At 43.7% G+C, this 15,836-nt stretch overlaps 1 protein-coding gene across 1 annotated transcript in view; it reads right to left on the bottom strand.

Annotated features, from left to right (window-relative positions):
- Positions 1 to 4,501: 4,501 nt before the first annotated feature.
- The window catches only part of LOC128198173 (cell adhesion molecule Dscam2-like), a 35,922-nt gene continuing 24,587 nt past the window's right edge, over positions 4,502 to 15,836 (bottom strand). The window contains exons 14-20 of the mRNA XM_052882112.1: positions 14,451 to 14,906; positions 12,905 to 13,087; positions 11,316 to 11,516; positions 10,735 to 11,010; positions 10,045 to 10,425; positions 5,407 to 5,569; positions 4,502 to 4,645 (exon numbers count right to left, since the gene is read on the bottom strand). Coding sequence (XP_052738072.1) covers positions 4,633 to 4,645; positions 5,407 to 5,569; positions 10,045 to 10,425; positions 10,735 to 11,010; positions 11,316 to 11,516; positions 12,905 to 13,087; positions 14,451 to 14,906 — 1,673 coding nt within the window. The 3' untranslated portion in view covers positions 4,502 to 4,632. The remainder of the gene's footprint in view (positions 4,646 to 5,406; positions 5,570 to 10,044; positions 10,426 to 10,734; positions 11,011 to 11,315; positions 11,517 to 12,904; positions 13,088 to 14,450; positions 14,907 to 15,836) is intronic.

Here is a 15,836-nt window from a genome sequence, read left to right as displayed (position 1 = left end):
CCAAAGTTTTTTGGGATAGGAAAGGGATCCTGTTAATTGATTATCTTGAAAAAGGCAGAACAATTACAGGAGAATATTACTTCAACGTCTTGACCAACTGGATGCCAAAATTCGCGAGAAGAGGCCTGGCATGAAGACAAAAAAGTCACCTTCTATCACGACAACGCGCCTGTACGCAAGGGTATGTTGGCAATGTGAAACTGCGGGATTTAAGTGTGATTTGCTCAGCCATCGCCCATCTTCCCAAGATTTAGAAAGAAAGAAAGAAAAGTTTATTCATAATACACATCATACAAAGAAAAGAGAGAAAAAAAATCAATAAATTAAATACATTGCAACTTGCATTATGTGATCGTAAAAGAGTCTCCACTCAGCATATTGTAGTGTCCGTGGGGACACCGCGCTGATCTTCCGTGGAGCCATTGAGGTGACGTTTGGACGGTATTGAGACGTGCGAAGCGCCTCTAACAAACATCGACAAATATTAAAAACAGATAGAAACGTAAATTAAATACAAAAATATTACAAGTAGAAAGGTTTACAAAAATAAGCCAATTATAAATAATAACACAATAAATAAATGATAACATAATAGTTTGGTAAATAAATATTATAATAAATTAAACAAAACAAAGGACCCATTACTTACATGTTTTGAATTAAAAGATAATGTTTTCTAATTTTGGTTATAAAAGTGGTCTTGGATATTTCTGGTGCCATTTGACTATCACCTCTTCCCAAACTTGAAGAAGTTTGTTTCTGGAAAGCGCTTTGCGGCCAATGAAGAAGTTACGAAAGCTGTAGATGGATATTTTCACAGCCTTCCAGAGTCTCACTTCCTGGAAGGAATACTCCTGTTGAAGAAATGCTAGACCAAGTGTATTGAAGTCAAGGGGGACCACGTAGAAAAATAAAATCATTTTGAAACTGAAAATCACAGTCTTATATAGTCAGGCCGAGAACTTTTCACCCCACCCTTGTATAAGAACCGGCCAAATGCCACGCGCAGTGTAGAGTGTTAGCACTTTGATCCCGTAAAGCGCAAAAATACCGACATCGAATACACAGACACCATGGAATAGACGATAAAATAGAAACTGGATAAGGGCGAGTTGAACTCAGGTGAAGAGGGTCCCGAACTATGTTAATCTATCATGTTTTGAAAACTGACCTGAAATTGTACCTTTTTTTTTTTTTGTGATCAGTTACATCTATCAGTGATCAGTCGCTTGACTATAAACTGAATTTTTCATAGCAGATCATGTTTCTAGTTAAAGGTCACTCCATTAAGTGACTCTTCGTGTTGTGGTCCTTTTTTCGGGTATTACTGTCCACCACATAATTCATCCACAGTGGATCGCTTTAGCCTTTTGGTCTTACCAGGCGTGATAAGCAATTTGGCAAGACTATTTGTGTGTTCTTGTAGTCTGCTTTTGTGTTTTATGGCGTACTTTCTTATTTCTTCCTTGACAGTCGGCATTTCAAGATACTCATGCATGTCTGCTGTTTTGGTGAACCAGGGGGCGTTTAGTATTGTGCGGAATACTAGGTTCTGGTATCTCTGGAGTATCTCAATATTGGAGTGACTGGCTGTGCCCCACAGCTCCAAGCCATACGTCCAGATTGGCTTTAGAACACTTTTGTACACGAGTAACTTGTTGTTGAGTGACAGTCTGGAGTGGCGGCCGAGTAACCACATTAAGGATGTAGTGATATTGAAATTGTACCTAATTTAATAATTCTTAGGCTTATTTTTTCGTCAAATATTTATCTAATCCTTCATATATTATTACAATATGTAGTATTTAACAAAACTTAACCTTAGTTTTGATTAATAGGTTTTATAATAATATGCACATGTTTTCCTGTTGTCTACCTATAAGTAGGTTATATTTAACTAGCGGATGCCCGCGACTTCGTCCGCGTGAAACTCGATGTAAACTTTCAACTACCCCTACCCTTTGATGTGTCACATGACACAGTTACATTTGATGTGTCACATGACACAGTTACATTTGATGTGTCACATGATACAGTTACATTTGATGTGTCACATGACACAGTTACATTTGATGTGTCACATGACACAGTTACATTTGATGTGTCACATGATACAGTTACATTTGATGTGTCACATGACAGAGTTACATTTGATGTGTCACATGACACAGTTACATTTGATGTGTCACATGACACAGTTACATTTGATGTGTCACATGACACAGTTACATTTGATGTGTCACATGATACAGTTACATTTGATGTGTCACATGATACAGTTACATTTGATGTGTCACATGACACAGTTACATTTGATGTGTCAAATGATACAGTTACATTTGATGTGTCACATGATACAGTTACATTTGATGTGTCACATGACACAGTTACATTTGATGTGTCACATGACACAGTTACATTTGATGTGTCACATGACACAGTTACATTTGATGTGTCACATGACACAGTTACATTTGATGTGTCACATGATACAGTTACATTTGATGTGTCACATGATACAGTTACATTTGAGGTGTCACATGACACAGTTACATTTGATGTGTCACATGATACAGTTACATTTGATGTGTCACATGACACAGTTACATTTGATGTGTCACATGATACAGTTACATTTGATGTGTCACATGATACAGTTACATTTGATGTGTCACATGACACAGTTACATTTGATGTGTCACATGACACAGTTACATTTGATGTGTCACATGACACAGTTACATTTGATGTGTCACATGACACAGTTACATTTGATGTGTCACATGACACAGTTACATTTGATGTGTCACATGACACAGTTACATTTGATGTGTCACATGATACAGTTACATTTGATGTGTCACATGACACAGTTACATTTGATGTGTCACATGACACAGTTACATTTGATGTGTCACATGACACAGTTACATTTGATGTGTCACATGACACAGTTACATTTGATGTGTCACATGACACAGTTACATTTGATGTGTCACATGACACAGTTACATTTGATGTGTCACATGACACAGTTACATTTGATGTGTCACATGACACAGTTACATTTGATGTGTCACATGACACAGTTACACTTGATGTGTCACATGACACAGTTACATTTGATGTGTCACATGATACAGTTACATTTGATGTGTCACATGATACAGTTACATTTGATGTGTCACATGATACAGTTACATTTGATGTGTCACATGACACAGTTACATTTGATGTGTCACATGACACAGTTACATTTGATGTGTCACATGATACAGTTACATTTGATGTGTCACATGATACAGTTACATTTGATGTGTCACATGACACAGTTACATTTGATGTGTCACATGATACAGTTACATTTGATGTGTCACATGACACAGTTACATTTGATGTGTCACATGATACAGTTACATTTGTTTTCGTGTTTTCGATCTTGCCGCCCAGAAGTTCTGAAATTTTCCCGAAATTTTCAGATTATTTATGATATAATTAGCATACATATTGTTTATACAATATAAATCATTGTTTATACAATATAAATCATTCCGTCCCCACTTAAAAAAAGGTTTTTGATTTCAAATATCAAAAAACAAACAAAAAGTCATCAAAATCGGAGATTTTTCCGAAGAAGTTTTTTCACTTGTCTATAAATAACCATTCAGCCATGAGTAGAGAGGGCGCGGACACTTAACTCTGACAAAAATCAATCATCAAAACAAACGGACGGATCCCTGAATCGAAAAATATTGGTACAATACCTCTTATATCTATCAAAGACCTATCCAACAATACCCCACACTATGATATAAACGAGTAAACATGAATTCATCCCCAATTTACATTTAGGGGAGGTATCTACCTTAAAAAAAGTATTTTACAAGGTTTCATACTACGACTTTGAACTCTTTTTTAATGTTCATACTCATCATGCTAATTTACAACTTTCTAGTAGTAATAGTTTCTGCGCTAAACCGCGGACGGACGGACGGGCAGACGGACATGGCGAAACTATAAGTCTACTTACTGCTTACTATAGTAACTTTGAGTCCTTGTGGACTACGGAACCCTAAAAGGGCATTAAGTGATTTCATTCTCTATAGTTCGCTGACTATTGGTTTTCGTTAAGGTAGTGTCAACTATAATCTGCAAAATTTTTAACCGAAAAGATATATATCACTGAATTGCTTTTTTATATATTTGCGTTGCCAGAGAGAGTTATAGAGATATATTTTGAGTCGTAGTCAGCTGACGACTATTTTGGGCCGGGATGGAATGGCTGAAAAAAATGTTCCTATGTCGGGTACCACATGCTTATGGATTAGCAATGAAACTGCATTCGAAAACGTCACATCTTTATGTTAACTACAACAAGTCAGTCGTAATAAGAACCATACAAATTGACAAAACAAGTTTCTATGTACACATTCTCTCTCCGCTAACATAGAGCGCGTCCCGCTAGCGTCCCTCTAGCGTCCCGCCAGCGTCCCGCCAGCGTCCCGCCAGCGTCCCGAGGGGTCCCTGCAGCAGCGGCGCCCCCCGCGCACCGCCAGCCCGGCCCCAGCCCGGCGCGCAGCGGGCGTGCCACCGACAGCTAGGGAACCGTGCTCACTCGAGCCCCCGCAGTCTTCAGAACCGATGGCTGTAGAAAACAGAAAAATAACAAATTAGAGAATTATGTTGTCATTTTTATAATATCATTAATATATTATGTCTATATTGAAGTTACTGTCCATCGCATCCACCGCGCTGGAGTCGGCCGGCGGCGCGAGGTACCGCTGGCGGCGCACGCAGAGAGTGTACCTGGCGGCGGGGTGGTCGCGGCGGCGAGCGCGCGCTCGCGGCGGGTGGTACGAGCCGTCCTCCGCGCTGGAGTCGGCCGGCGGCGCGCGGTACCGCTGGCGGCGCACGCAGAGAGTGTACCTGGCGGCGGGGTGGTCGCGGCGGCGCGCGCGCGCTCGCGGCGGTTGGTACGAGCCGTCCTCCGCGCTGGAGTCGGCCGGCGGCGCGCCGTACCGCTGGCGGCGCACGCAGAGAGTGTACCTGGCGGCGGGGTGGTCGCGACGGCGCGCGCGCGCTCGCGGCGGGTGATACGAGCCGTCCTCCGCGCTGGAGTCGGCCGGCGGCGCGCCGTACCGCTGGCGGCGCACGCAGAGAGTGTACCTGGCGGCGGGGTGGTCGCGACGGCGCGCGCGCGCTCGCGGCGGGTGATACGAGCCGTCCTCCGCGCTGGAGTCGGCCGGCGGCGCGCGGTACCGCTGGCGGCGCACGCAGAGAGTGTACCTGGCAGCGGGGTGGTCGCGACGGCGCGCGCGCGCTCGCGGCGGGTGGTACGAGCCATCCTCCGCGCTGGAGTCGGCCGGCGACGCGCCGTACCGCTGGCGGCGCACGCAGAGAGTGTACCTGGCGGCGGGGTGGTCGCGGCGGGGCGCGCGCGCTCGCGGCGGGTGATACGAGCCGTCCTCCGCGCTGGAGTCGGCCGGCGGCGCGCGGTACCGCTCGGCGGCGCACGCGGCGCACGGCGAGCCGCTCGACTCCGAGTCGCTGTCGCGCGCGCTGCCGTAGTCTGCACACACAACAAGTTTGGAAGGAGTAGCGTCGCAACGCATGACGATTAACTTACTTCTGTCAAACGCTACCGCCTGTACCGCAAAGTGAGAGAATATTTAGGGTTCCGAACCTCAAAAGAAAAATTTTATAATTTTTCGGTGTATAATAAAGAGTCATTTCACTTCATTACATACGTCATATTGAATACTAGCAGACGCCCGCGACTTCGTCCGCGTGGAATCAAGTTTTCACAAATTCCGCGGGAACCATGGGTTTTCCGGGATGAAAGTAGCCTATGTGTTAATCCAGAGTAAAATCTATTTTCATTCTAAAGGAGATTGTCGTTTTTGGCCTCAGTAACAACAGACATTAGGTACATACAGTGATTCTTAATTTATTTTAAGACGTATAATTCAGATGTTAAAATTCAGCGGACACTAGCGGACAAAAAATATAATTAATTAATAAACACTGTGTTGACCACTATTTTCCTGTGAAAAAATCACAGATAGAAAATGTATTTAATTCATGAAAGTCTCTGTTCTGGTTTATTGTAAACTAGCGGACGCCGGTAACTGCGTTTACGAGTTCTGCGTTTTGTTTCTTTTAAGCTAACTAATAAATTATTTTTCACTACTCTTGCTCAAAAACACTGTCATATTACCACTCCACACGGGGCTAAACAAGCATATTAGCCTCTAGGGGCTAAAGTAATTTTGTTTTTTTAATTCTTGTCTGTAACGAGTACTAGCCAAGTACTAGCCTACTATAAAACGGAGGAGGTTTTATTCGAAAATTGAATCATTATAGGTAAGGCTCTGATTGTTTTGAAAAATAAATAAAAAACTTTAAATTGGAAATAAATGCAGCGTTCTTGTCTGTGGAATGCGTTCATTTTTTTATTTAATTTTTATTGAAGACATGGGACATCCTTTACGGTGTAATACCTTTGCCTTTTTCTCATGTGAAAAAAATAAAATGAAAAAGCGAGAATTTAAAAAACAAATAATACACACTTGATTTATTTCAGAAAATAATTGTAAATTTGTGACCGTAACTTTCATATATTTCAACATGAATTGTTATTGGTGTGTTCATCTACTGAGAATGGTGATCCTAATTTGGAGATGGATGAAATTTTCAATCTGATACCATCAAAGTCCAGACGCATTTACTTAAATACTTACCTACGAAAAATTTAATAAGTGAAGAAAACAACAACAAATGGATTTACTTACGAAAGGAGTTTTTTAAACTAATATCACCCACGTTTACCTCATATATTCGTTATTCATCTTCACATTAGTCGGAAATTATGTTACCGGGTAAAAGCATCTCCCATAATATCCAAAATTGTAGAAATTTGTACATTTAATTTTCAATTAAATAAATCATTGAATATTGAACTAAACTATTTTATTTTCTCGCAATCGTAGTGAAAAGCAGAGTGTAACACGCGGGGCTAAACCCATTATATACTCGGTTTCTATTTAGGCGGCCCTCGACTTACGTCTCAGGCCCCAAAAATACCTCGTATATAATGGGTCTTTTTAGCCCCTTGTATAACAATCTACTATTTCACTACTCTTGCTCAAAAACACTGTCATATTACCACTCCACAGCGGGGTTAAACAAGCATATTAGCCTCTAGAATTTAAAAAACAATTGGCGTGAATAAAGTGATTTTTTTCAGAAATTCATTGTAAATTTGTGTACATATCGCACCATCGGTAAGACAAGGGCATAACAGGCAAAAATTGTGAAATTGAGTTAAGTATGCCAATATGCTTTAAAAACATCCTTTAATGTGGTAGAGCAAAGACAGTCATTCAGTTCGGTCTCATTTCACCAGAGGGTGATAGTGCCTTTGTCCTATTCGCACGTTTTGTTTGTCAATGTTGGCGCGAAAAAGTGTCAATGGTCAGTTGCGGCATCGCATGCGCGCGAAGTGATTTGGTGTTGTTCGATGTGTTCGATGTTATTCGATTCGAAGGTCTTGGGGTCGATTCTCGGTTCATTCGCTTTGGCACGCAACTTTGCCCGCTAGGTACGTTGATAAAAAGTAACCTATGTGTTATTCTGATGTACGTAAGTATAAGCTACATTACTGTACAGTTTCATCAATATCCGTTCAGTAGTCTTTGAGTGAAAGAGTAACAAACAGACATCCATACATTCTTACAAACTTCGCGTTTATCATTATTAGTAGGATGTAACTATAGTGTAACTACATAATTATCAAAAGTTTTAAAATAGTTAGCTTACAATTTTTTGTTTTAATTTGTGATTTTAGAACAAAATGGGAACCCCAATGTAGAAAAATTTTAAATATTCTATTTGATGATCAAAATAACAGGCAAACTACTGAAAAGCCTCAGAATTATGAAAATTTGGAAAACGCAAATTATTATGTTGAAGAAAATGATCACGGCAAGACAGAACCTACTTCAAACATCAATTTACGGACACAATAAATCCTGCTGGTATAATGTCACATAATGAAGGTTTTTCACCATCGGCAGGCTCAGAGTATAAGCCTCCCTGCTCAACAAGGCGGATTTTATGCAAAACTAGACATTTACAAACCAGAAACTCGTCCAGTTCCTCCAGCTCCGACAATGACTCAACCAGTTCCAGCAGCAGCTTTTCTAGCTGCATAAAGAGTCGACTCAGAAATTATTGAATCAAATAAAAAACGTCAAAGAAATATGAATGAGTGGAAACAAGTTGCATCGAAGCTAAATCTTATAGTAATGAATGTTACAAATTTTTGATTATTTTTTTACATTAGAAGTTTTCGATTAATTTGTAAGGTTTGAACATTAAGATTATTTAAAATAATGTTTTAATCTCTTTTTTTAATATTTCTTCATGTAATTATTAAATTTAAACAAAATAATGTCAATCCAAATAGTACTGAGAGACTGATTTAAGATAAAAATAGTGTCTAATAGCAGTGGTAGTTACTGGAATTTGATTTTTTAGCCCTTTGTGCTTTTAAATGTCTTTGCTACATAATCATATTAGAAGTTAGTAAAATACTTATGAAAATAAATGATAATTGTAATTAAAACTGTTATTTTTATTTCGTAGATCATCTAATAAAGAATGTGTACCTAGGGGCACAATTACAACATTATTTAAATATTGGAGCAACAAGGGCGCAATTGTGCCCCTCCCTTATTAATTTTGTTAATTAAAAACAAACAAAACGTTTCTATTTTATGATACCCACATGTCTTAAATAACCATAATATATGCTTTACATCATGTAAACGACAATTACTTCAGATCAATATCAGCCGGACAAGATCGTATTGAACGCAAATAAAATCTTAAAATGGCTCTCCTGTAAAATTGCAAAAACTGCAGTTATGACCTTGTACCACCGATGGTGCGATTTGTCTATTTGTGTTTGTAAATTTGTAAACAATAATTGTTATTGTTGTCTTCATCTAGTGAGAATGGTGATCCTACTTTGGAGATGATGAAATTCTCAATCTGTTACTATCAAAGTCGAGACGCATTTACTTAAATACTTACCTACGATACCTACGAAAAATTTAATAAGTGGAGAAAACAACAACGAATGGATTTACTTACGAAAGGAGTTTTTTGAACCGGTGGTAGTATCTTTACAAATAGTCAACTGACGTGTCAAAAGTGCTTGTAAACTGAGCCTACTTGAAATAAATGATTTTTGATTTTGATTTTTTGAACTATTATCTTCCACATTTACCTCACATACTTCATTATTCATCTACACAGTAGTCGGAAATTATGTTACGGGGTAAAAGCATCTCTTTTAATATCCAAAATTGTAGACTTTGTACATTTCATTTTCAATTAAAATAAATCATTGAATATTGTACTAAGCTATTTTATTTTCTCGCAATCGTAGTGAAAAGCAGAGTGTAACGGGGAGAGCACGGAGCCCTGGGGGACTCCGGCGCGAATCCGTCGTCCGTCGGGGGATGAGAGAGTGCCGTTTATACGGTACCTAAAGGTGCGGTTGGACGGAAAGCTATGTAGCAAGCGAACCGTTTTGATTGGCACGCCGAACCGGTTCAGTTTGACTATTAAGCCTCGGTCAAACGCTTTAGCTTCGTTAAAGAAAAGCGCCCCGGTGGTCTTCCATGTAGTTCTTTCAGAAACTGCTTAAACTAACACAACACCGGTTTAGCACCGCCTTCAAACTGATTAACAGGCACAATTCATGTAGGTGGAAAATTCTCATCGATAAAAATTAATCAATCCCAAACACAAGGTAATGCTGTACATCGTTGAGGAGTTCCCTCGTCTGTATTTTGGCTCTATCGTCGGATCGATTCCAAACCTTCATGAGTTTGTAAAAAATTTACCGCTCAACTTGAGAACCTTCTTCTTTTTGAAGTCGGTTGAAAAAGTATTCGTATACATCATGAAACTGTTTACTTTAGGAAAAATTGAATTATTTAATTTTATATAGTTTTATTTGCGAAGTGAGCTCACCGTTGGGTTGTGCCAGCAGCTGCGGGCGCGGCGGCGCGGCGCCCAGCGCGTGCGGCGAGCGAGCGCGCACGTGCAGCGCGCACGAGCGCGGCGCGTCGGCGCTCGACATGCTGAACGTGGCGTACGGGCTGATCTCGTGCGCGGCCGGCGGCTTGCGCGGCGCCGCGCGCTCCGCCGGTCGCGCGCTCGGCGCCTGCGCGTCGCGCCGCCCGCGGCACGCCAGCAGCGCGGCGGCGCCCAGCAGCAGCGCCAGCGCCGCGCCGAGCAGCGCCGCGGCCGCGCCCGCGCCGCCGCGCCACCACGCCGCCGGCGCCGCGCCTTCGCCCACGTCGACTGGCGCGCGATCCTCCAGCGGCAGCTCCGACGGCTCGCCGACCCGCTCTGCACGATACGATTGAGTTGAGGGAAAGGCGAGGGGGGAATTTAATTAGTCAGTGACCGTCCCATGGTATGCGGGCGACGGGGGACGGATGACTGGATTTAATGAACAAAACACACACGATTTCATTCATACTCGAGAATAAGTCCAACAAGAGGCCACCTCAATGCTTATTATTATTGCAGCTTTTTTAGATCGAATATAAAAACGCACAGGGAAAATAAAATTTGTTACGTCCCCTTTTTAACGATAGATTACAGAATTTCGTAAATAAAAACATTCCTTATTTAGGTCCGGGGAGCGGCACCGACCTCCGTCCGCCGTGAGCGTGGCGGCGCGGAACAGCGCCAGCGAGTCGCCGGCCGGCGCGTGCGCCGCCACGCGCAGCTCGTACCACGCGCCCGGCGCCAGCCCGCCCGCCTCCGCGCCGCCGCCGGCCGCGCGCAGCTCGCGCCAGGCGCCGCCCGGCTCGCGCAGCGCCAGCGAGAAGCGCTCGACGGCGCAGCGCCCGCCCCACGCCAGCAGCGCCACGCGCAGCGCCGTGGCGTTGGCCCAGATGCACTCGCCGGCCGCCGGCGCCACCGCCCCTGCGCACGCACTCGCGGTCAGCGCGACCGTCGCCACAAGCGAGAGGGTATTTTCGTGTGTACAGTGTGCACATATGAGCTCTATTAGCGTGTCTTCATAAGTCGATGTCACCGCGGCGATGCGACGAGCGAGATCTTTGTATAGCACACACGCCGCGCCCTCGCAGCGAAACGCTATCGAGGGCGCTGACAAACCAAGGCTCCTATTCGCTTCAGATATATATAGTTATTCATCGTATCGCAAATACAAATAACAAGCGTGCGTACGTGCGAGCGTGCGAGTGCGTGTGTGTGTCGGCACTCACTGTCGCCGCGCGTGCGCAGCAGCAGGGGGCGCGACGGTGGCGACGCGCCCGCCGAGTTGTGCGCTCGCAGCGCCACGCGGTAGGGCGCACCGCACGCCAGGCCGCGCAGCACCGCCCCGCGCGCCTCGGCGCCAGCGCGCCAGCGCCGCGCCGCCGCCTCCTCGCCCGCATCCGCGCCGCTCCACCACAGCAGCGTGTAACCTGCACGAGATATATACAATTCTGACTGTAGCTGTAGTGCTCCTTAACGGAACATCTGCGGCTTCACCAGGGTTGTTAGCTAGCGCAGAAGTTACGCCTGATATGGAATAAACAGAACAAGAGATGAGCGAAACGGTTTGTCTCCTTTATTATTTAATATCTATGCCGAAGCAATATTTGAAGAAGTGCTTGAGAATATAAATGAAGGTGTAATGGTGAACGGCATACTAATATATAACATTAGATATGCGGATGATACAATTTTATTAGCCGATTGTCTAGAAGGCTTGCAATCGTTAGTCAAAGAAATATCCTCCGCCAGCAATTTTTATGACATAAATATTAACTACAAAAAGACAAAATACATGACCGTCAGCCGAAAGACAATCCGGTGCAACTTTTTGTATCTACATGATAAAATAGTAGAAAGGGTACGATATCTGTATTTGGGATGTATGATTGACGAAATCGGGGACCATAGTCTGGAAATATGATGCCGCATTGAACAAGCAAGAAATGCTTTCACTAAATTAAAAAAAGTTCTCTGTGACCGCAATTTAAAAATATCCCTGAGGATGAGAGTAGCGCGATGTTACGTTTTCTCTGTTGGGTTGAAGCCTGGACACTAACGCAAGCGATGTAAGCTTGATGCATTTGAGATATGGGTACTAGCAGATACTGCGAATATCATGCGGGGATCGTGTAAGCAATACTACTGTGATGCAAAAAATGGGAAAGCCAACAGAAGATCTGCAGCAAGTCCAAAGGAGGAAGCTCGAATACCTGGGTCATATAATGCGAAACTCCAAATATGACCTGCTTCAGCTTAATATCTAGGGAAAGATAAAGAGGAAACGAAGGCCTGGGCGTAGACGTACATCTTGGCTCAAGAACTTCATCACTCTTTCGGGCAGCAGTGAACAAAGTGAAATTAGCCTTAATGGTTGCTGACCTCAGAAAGGAGATGGCACTATCAGAAGAAGATGTGATGAGTCGTGTCTACCCTATGATTTGGGCTAAAAGCAAATTATCCCTCAACTCCAAGGTCACAATACCTGTCTCTTACGATTCTGACGATAACATAACGATCGACAACGCTTCCCAGGCAACACAAACTAAGCTACACATTGTCTTCGCCGGCGAAAACTAGGTCTCCGATATCTGACGTTCCCCGGACGTGGATTTTTTAACTCACGATCTTCGAGGCTAAAACACCCTCCCAGAACGGCCTTTTAAGTTTGTTCCGCTAATTTCTTCTGCTTCTACCTTCGGGCCCCATCGGGCGACGCTTATAGACTTATTTTAATAATTTTCATTGCATTCCCACTAAGGAGCTAACGGCAGTTACAAAATCAGGCATGTTTGTTGCAAATAGCAGCAGTACGCACCGAGCAGCGGCGCGCCGCCGTCGCCGGGCGCGTCCCAGGCGAGGTGCAGCGCGTGCGCGGCGGCGCGCGCCAGGCGCAGCGCGGGCGGCGCGGGCGGGCGCAGCACGCGCAGCGCGTACGTGGCGGAGTCGGCGCCCAGCGCGTTGCGCGCCGTGCACGTGTAGTTGGCGTGCTGCTCCACCTCTGACAGAGCGAGGCCAGTTTATTCGAGAGGAAAGGTGGCGGTGGAACTTGACCGAACTTAACATATAATTAAGCAAAATTATAATCGACGTATGTCGTTTAACACCCTATATTTGACCCGACCCGCGCCACAAGTCCCGGGCTCTGCTCGGCGATTGTCTCTGCCATACGATTGACCTACACAAAGCACACAAAGACACCTTTCATAACTGCGGAACCCTACATTGGGAGTTACGAATACACGCACTTGGCCGATGTTTTTATTACCCGATTGCGCCAGAAGGAGGGTATGTCTTTCGAGCGTTTGTATGTGTGTATGTTTGTATGTTTGAATGTGTGTTTGTATGTCCATTTCTTTGGCACGCCCTACAGCCCAACCGGCTGGACGGATTTTGACATATGAGATGTCACTGAGTTCGTTAGCATTATGGTAGTGACATAGGCTATATAAATTTTCGAAATGCCACTCGTAAATGAAATGAGGTGGGGTGGTGGGTAAGTTTTTTTCACTTTATCCTAATAATATGGGTATCAAATGATAGGTCGTAAAAAGACAATTTCAAAAATATATATATTATATTATATTATGTTTATATAACTGTTTTAACACAAATTATAAAAAAAGCGTACCAATTGCATTGGGACCATCGAAGTAAAATGGGATTGTCTGTACTTACTTATATTTACAATAAAAGGTATGTCTTGAAGAAATTAAAAAGTTCGAAAGAAAATATTATTACAAAAACAAAAAACCCGACTGTTTAATGAACTGAAAAGAGAAAACAAGTAGGTATCACAATATCTGTATAAAGTTCTCACTAAATTCTTTGTGGTGCTGCAGGTGGGGACAAAGAATGAAATACCAATGTTTGTCACCGCATTTATTTATTTATTTATTTATTTGGACCACCAACAAAATTATATGAACACATACAAAATATTTTACAAATAAGGGCAACAGTCGGGTTTTTGTTTTTATAATAATATTTTGTTTTATATTCTTATGACAAATGGTCAAATTGTTTTGTTTTTTGTTTTTCTTTTACACGCACAAGAAAAACAATTTGAGCATTTGTCCACCCGACTTAGCCAAAACAAATAACTTTAAACTTAAATAATTGAAATCTCACTCGCTGATTCTTTTCAATGTTATTAAAGAAGTCGTCATAAAAATGCAATTAGGCCCGTTTTTCGGAAAAAAATATATTATGTAAAATAAAAATCCAAAAAGAGAACAAATCTCATTATCGGGTAGTAAAACAACATAATTATTGTGTGTGTATACAATTAATATTCTAGATGACAGCATAATATTGTTGCATACGAAATCGAATTAGTCGTTGTTACTACTGCGAAAACTCACTGTGGATGACGAGGTCGCCGCTGTCGGTGACGGTGTGCGCGCGCGGCAGCGGCGCCCAGCGGCGGCTCACGGGCGGCGCGCCCAGCACGGCGCAGCGCAGGCGCACGCGCGCGCCCTGCGCTACCCGCAGCTCGCGCGGCACGGCGGCCACGCGCGCGGCGCCCGGCGGCTGCGGCGCGGCGCTCACGGCGCGGCTGGGCGGGCCCGCGCCGGCGCCGGTGGCGGCGCGCACCCAGAACTCGTGCTCGGCGGCGCGCAGCCCGCGCAGCTCCAGCCACGCCTCGTCCGCGTCGTCGGCGGGCACGCGCGCGCTGCGCTCGGCCGCCGCGCCCCGCTCGCGCGCGCTCAGCGTGTAGTGCAGCAGGCGGCCGCCGCGCGCGCCCGGCGCCGCCCAGCTCACGCGCACGGCGTCCGCGCCCGCCGGCAGCGCGCGCACCAGCGTCACCGCGCCCGGTACTGGAAATGGACCTGGATGAGCCTTAATGGTTCCCCGAAAAACGAGATTGATTTCATATTGTCTACCAGGCTGCATATATTCAACGACGTCTCTGTGATCAACGGGGTTACACCGGTAGTGATCACCGAATGGTAAGAGGCACGTTGAACATCAACTTACAGCTGAAACGGTACTGTACGACGGTACGGTACAAACTGGTGAAATCTACGCTCCGACCTACTCGTGCCCAAATCCAAAACCCCGAGAGCTTTCAACTGGAATTACAGAACCGCTTCGATTGCCTGGCAGATTGTGTAGATGTGGACGATTTAAACAACAGGCTGTGGAAACTGTCTAAGTTTTTCGAAACCCACCGTACAATAAATTAATTAAACAAATAAAAAAACCCGACTGCATAAATTATACAAAAACTGAAAAGAAAAAAAACAAGCTCAGTCCAGAAGTGTAGAAAGCAATTAGAAAACAGTCGGGACCTATTATATTGAATAGCATGATTTTCGTCTACATTTTTTTACAGGTCCCGACTGTTTTCTAATTGCTTTCTACACTTCTGGACTGAGCTTGTTTTTTTTCTTTTCAGTTTTTGTATAATTTATGCAGTCGGGTTTTTTTATTTGTTTAATTAATTTATTTATTTCACACCTTTTTAGTTACGATAGATGGTGAAGCTCGGATTTATTTGTTGGTTACATGTTACAAAGTACGATAATGTATACCTACGTTCAACCGAGGTTAAGTAAATATTCTGTTAATTCAATACAGCGCGTGAACGCACTTACGATATTGTACCTACATTATTCTGAAGTTAGTTGGCATTAAACGTCTAAACAAGCGACACGTATTTTATTCAAAAGTGAACCGTAATACCGTAACATATGGTCCTTCGAGCCGGATCGCGCCGACTAGCAAAAAGTGAAAGGAATGAAGCG

Source organism: Bicyclus anynana, chromosome 1, assembly GCF_947172395.1.
Source record: "Bicyclus anynana chromosome 1, ilBicAnyn1.1, whole genome shotgun sequence".
NCBI lineage: Eukaryota > Metazoa > Arthropoda > Insecta > Lepidoptera > Nymphalidae > Bicyclus > Bicyclus anynana.
The sequence above is the reverse complement of the archived record's forward strand: the minus strand, read 5'-3'. Positions and strand labels throughout refer to the sequence as shown.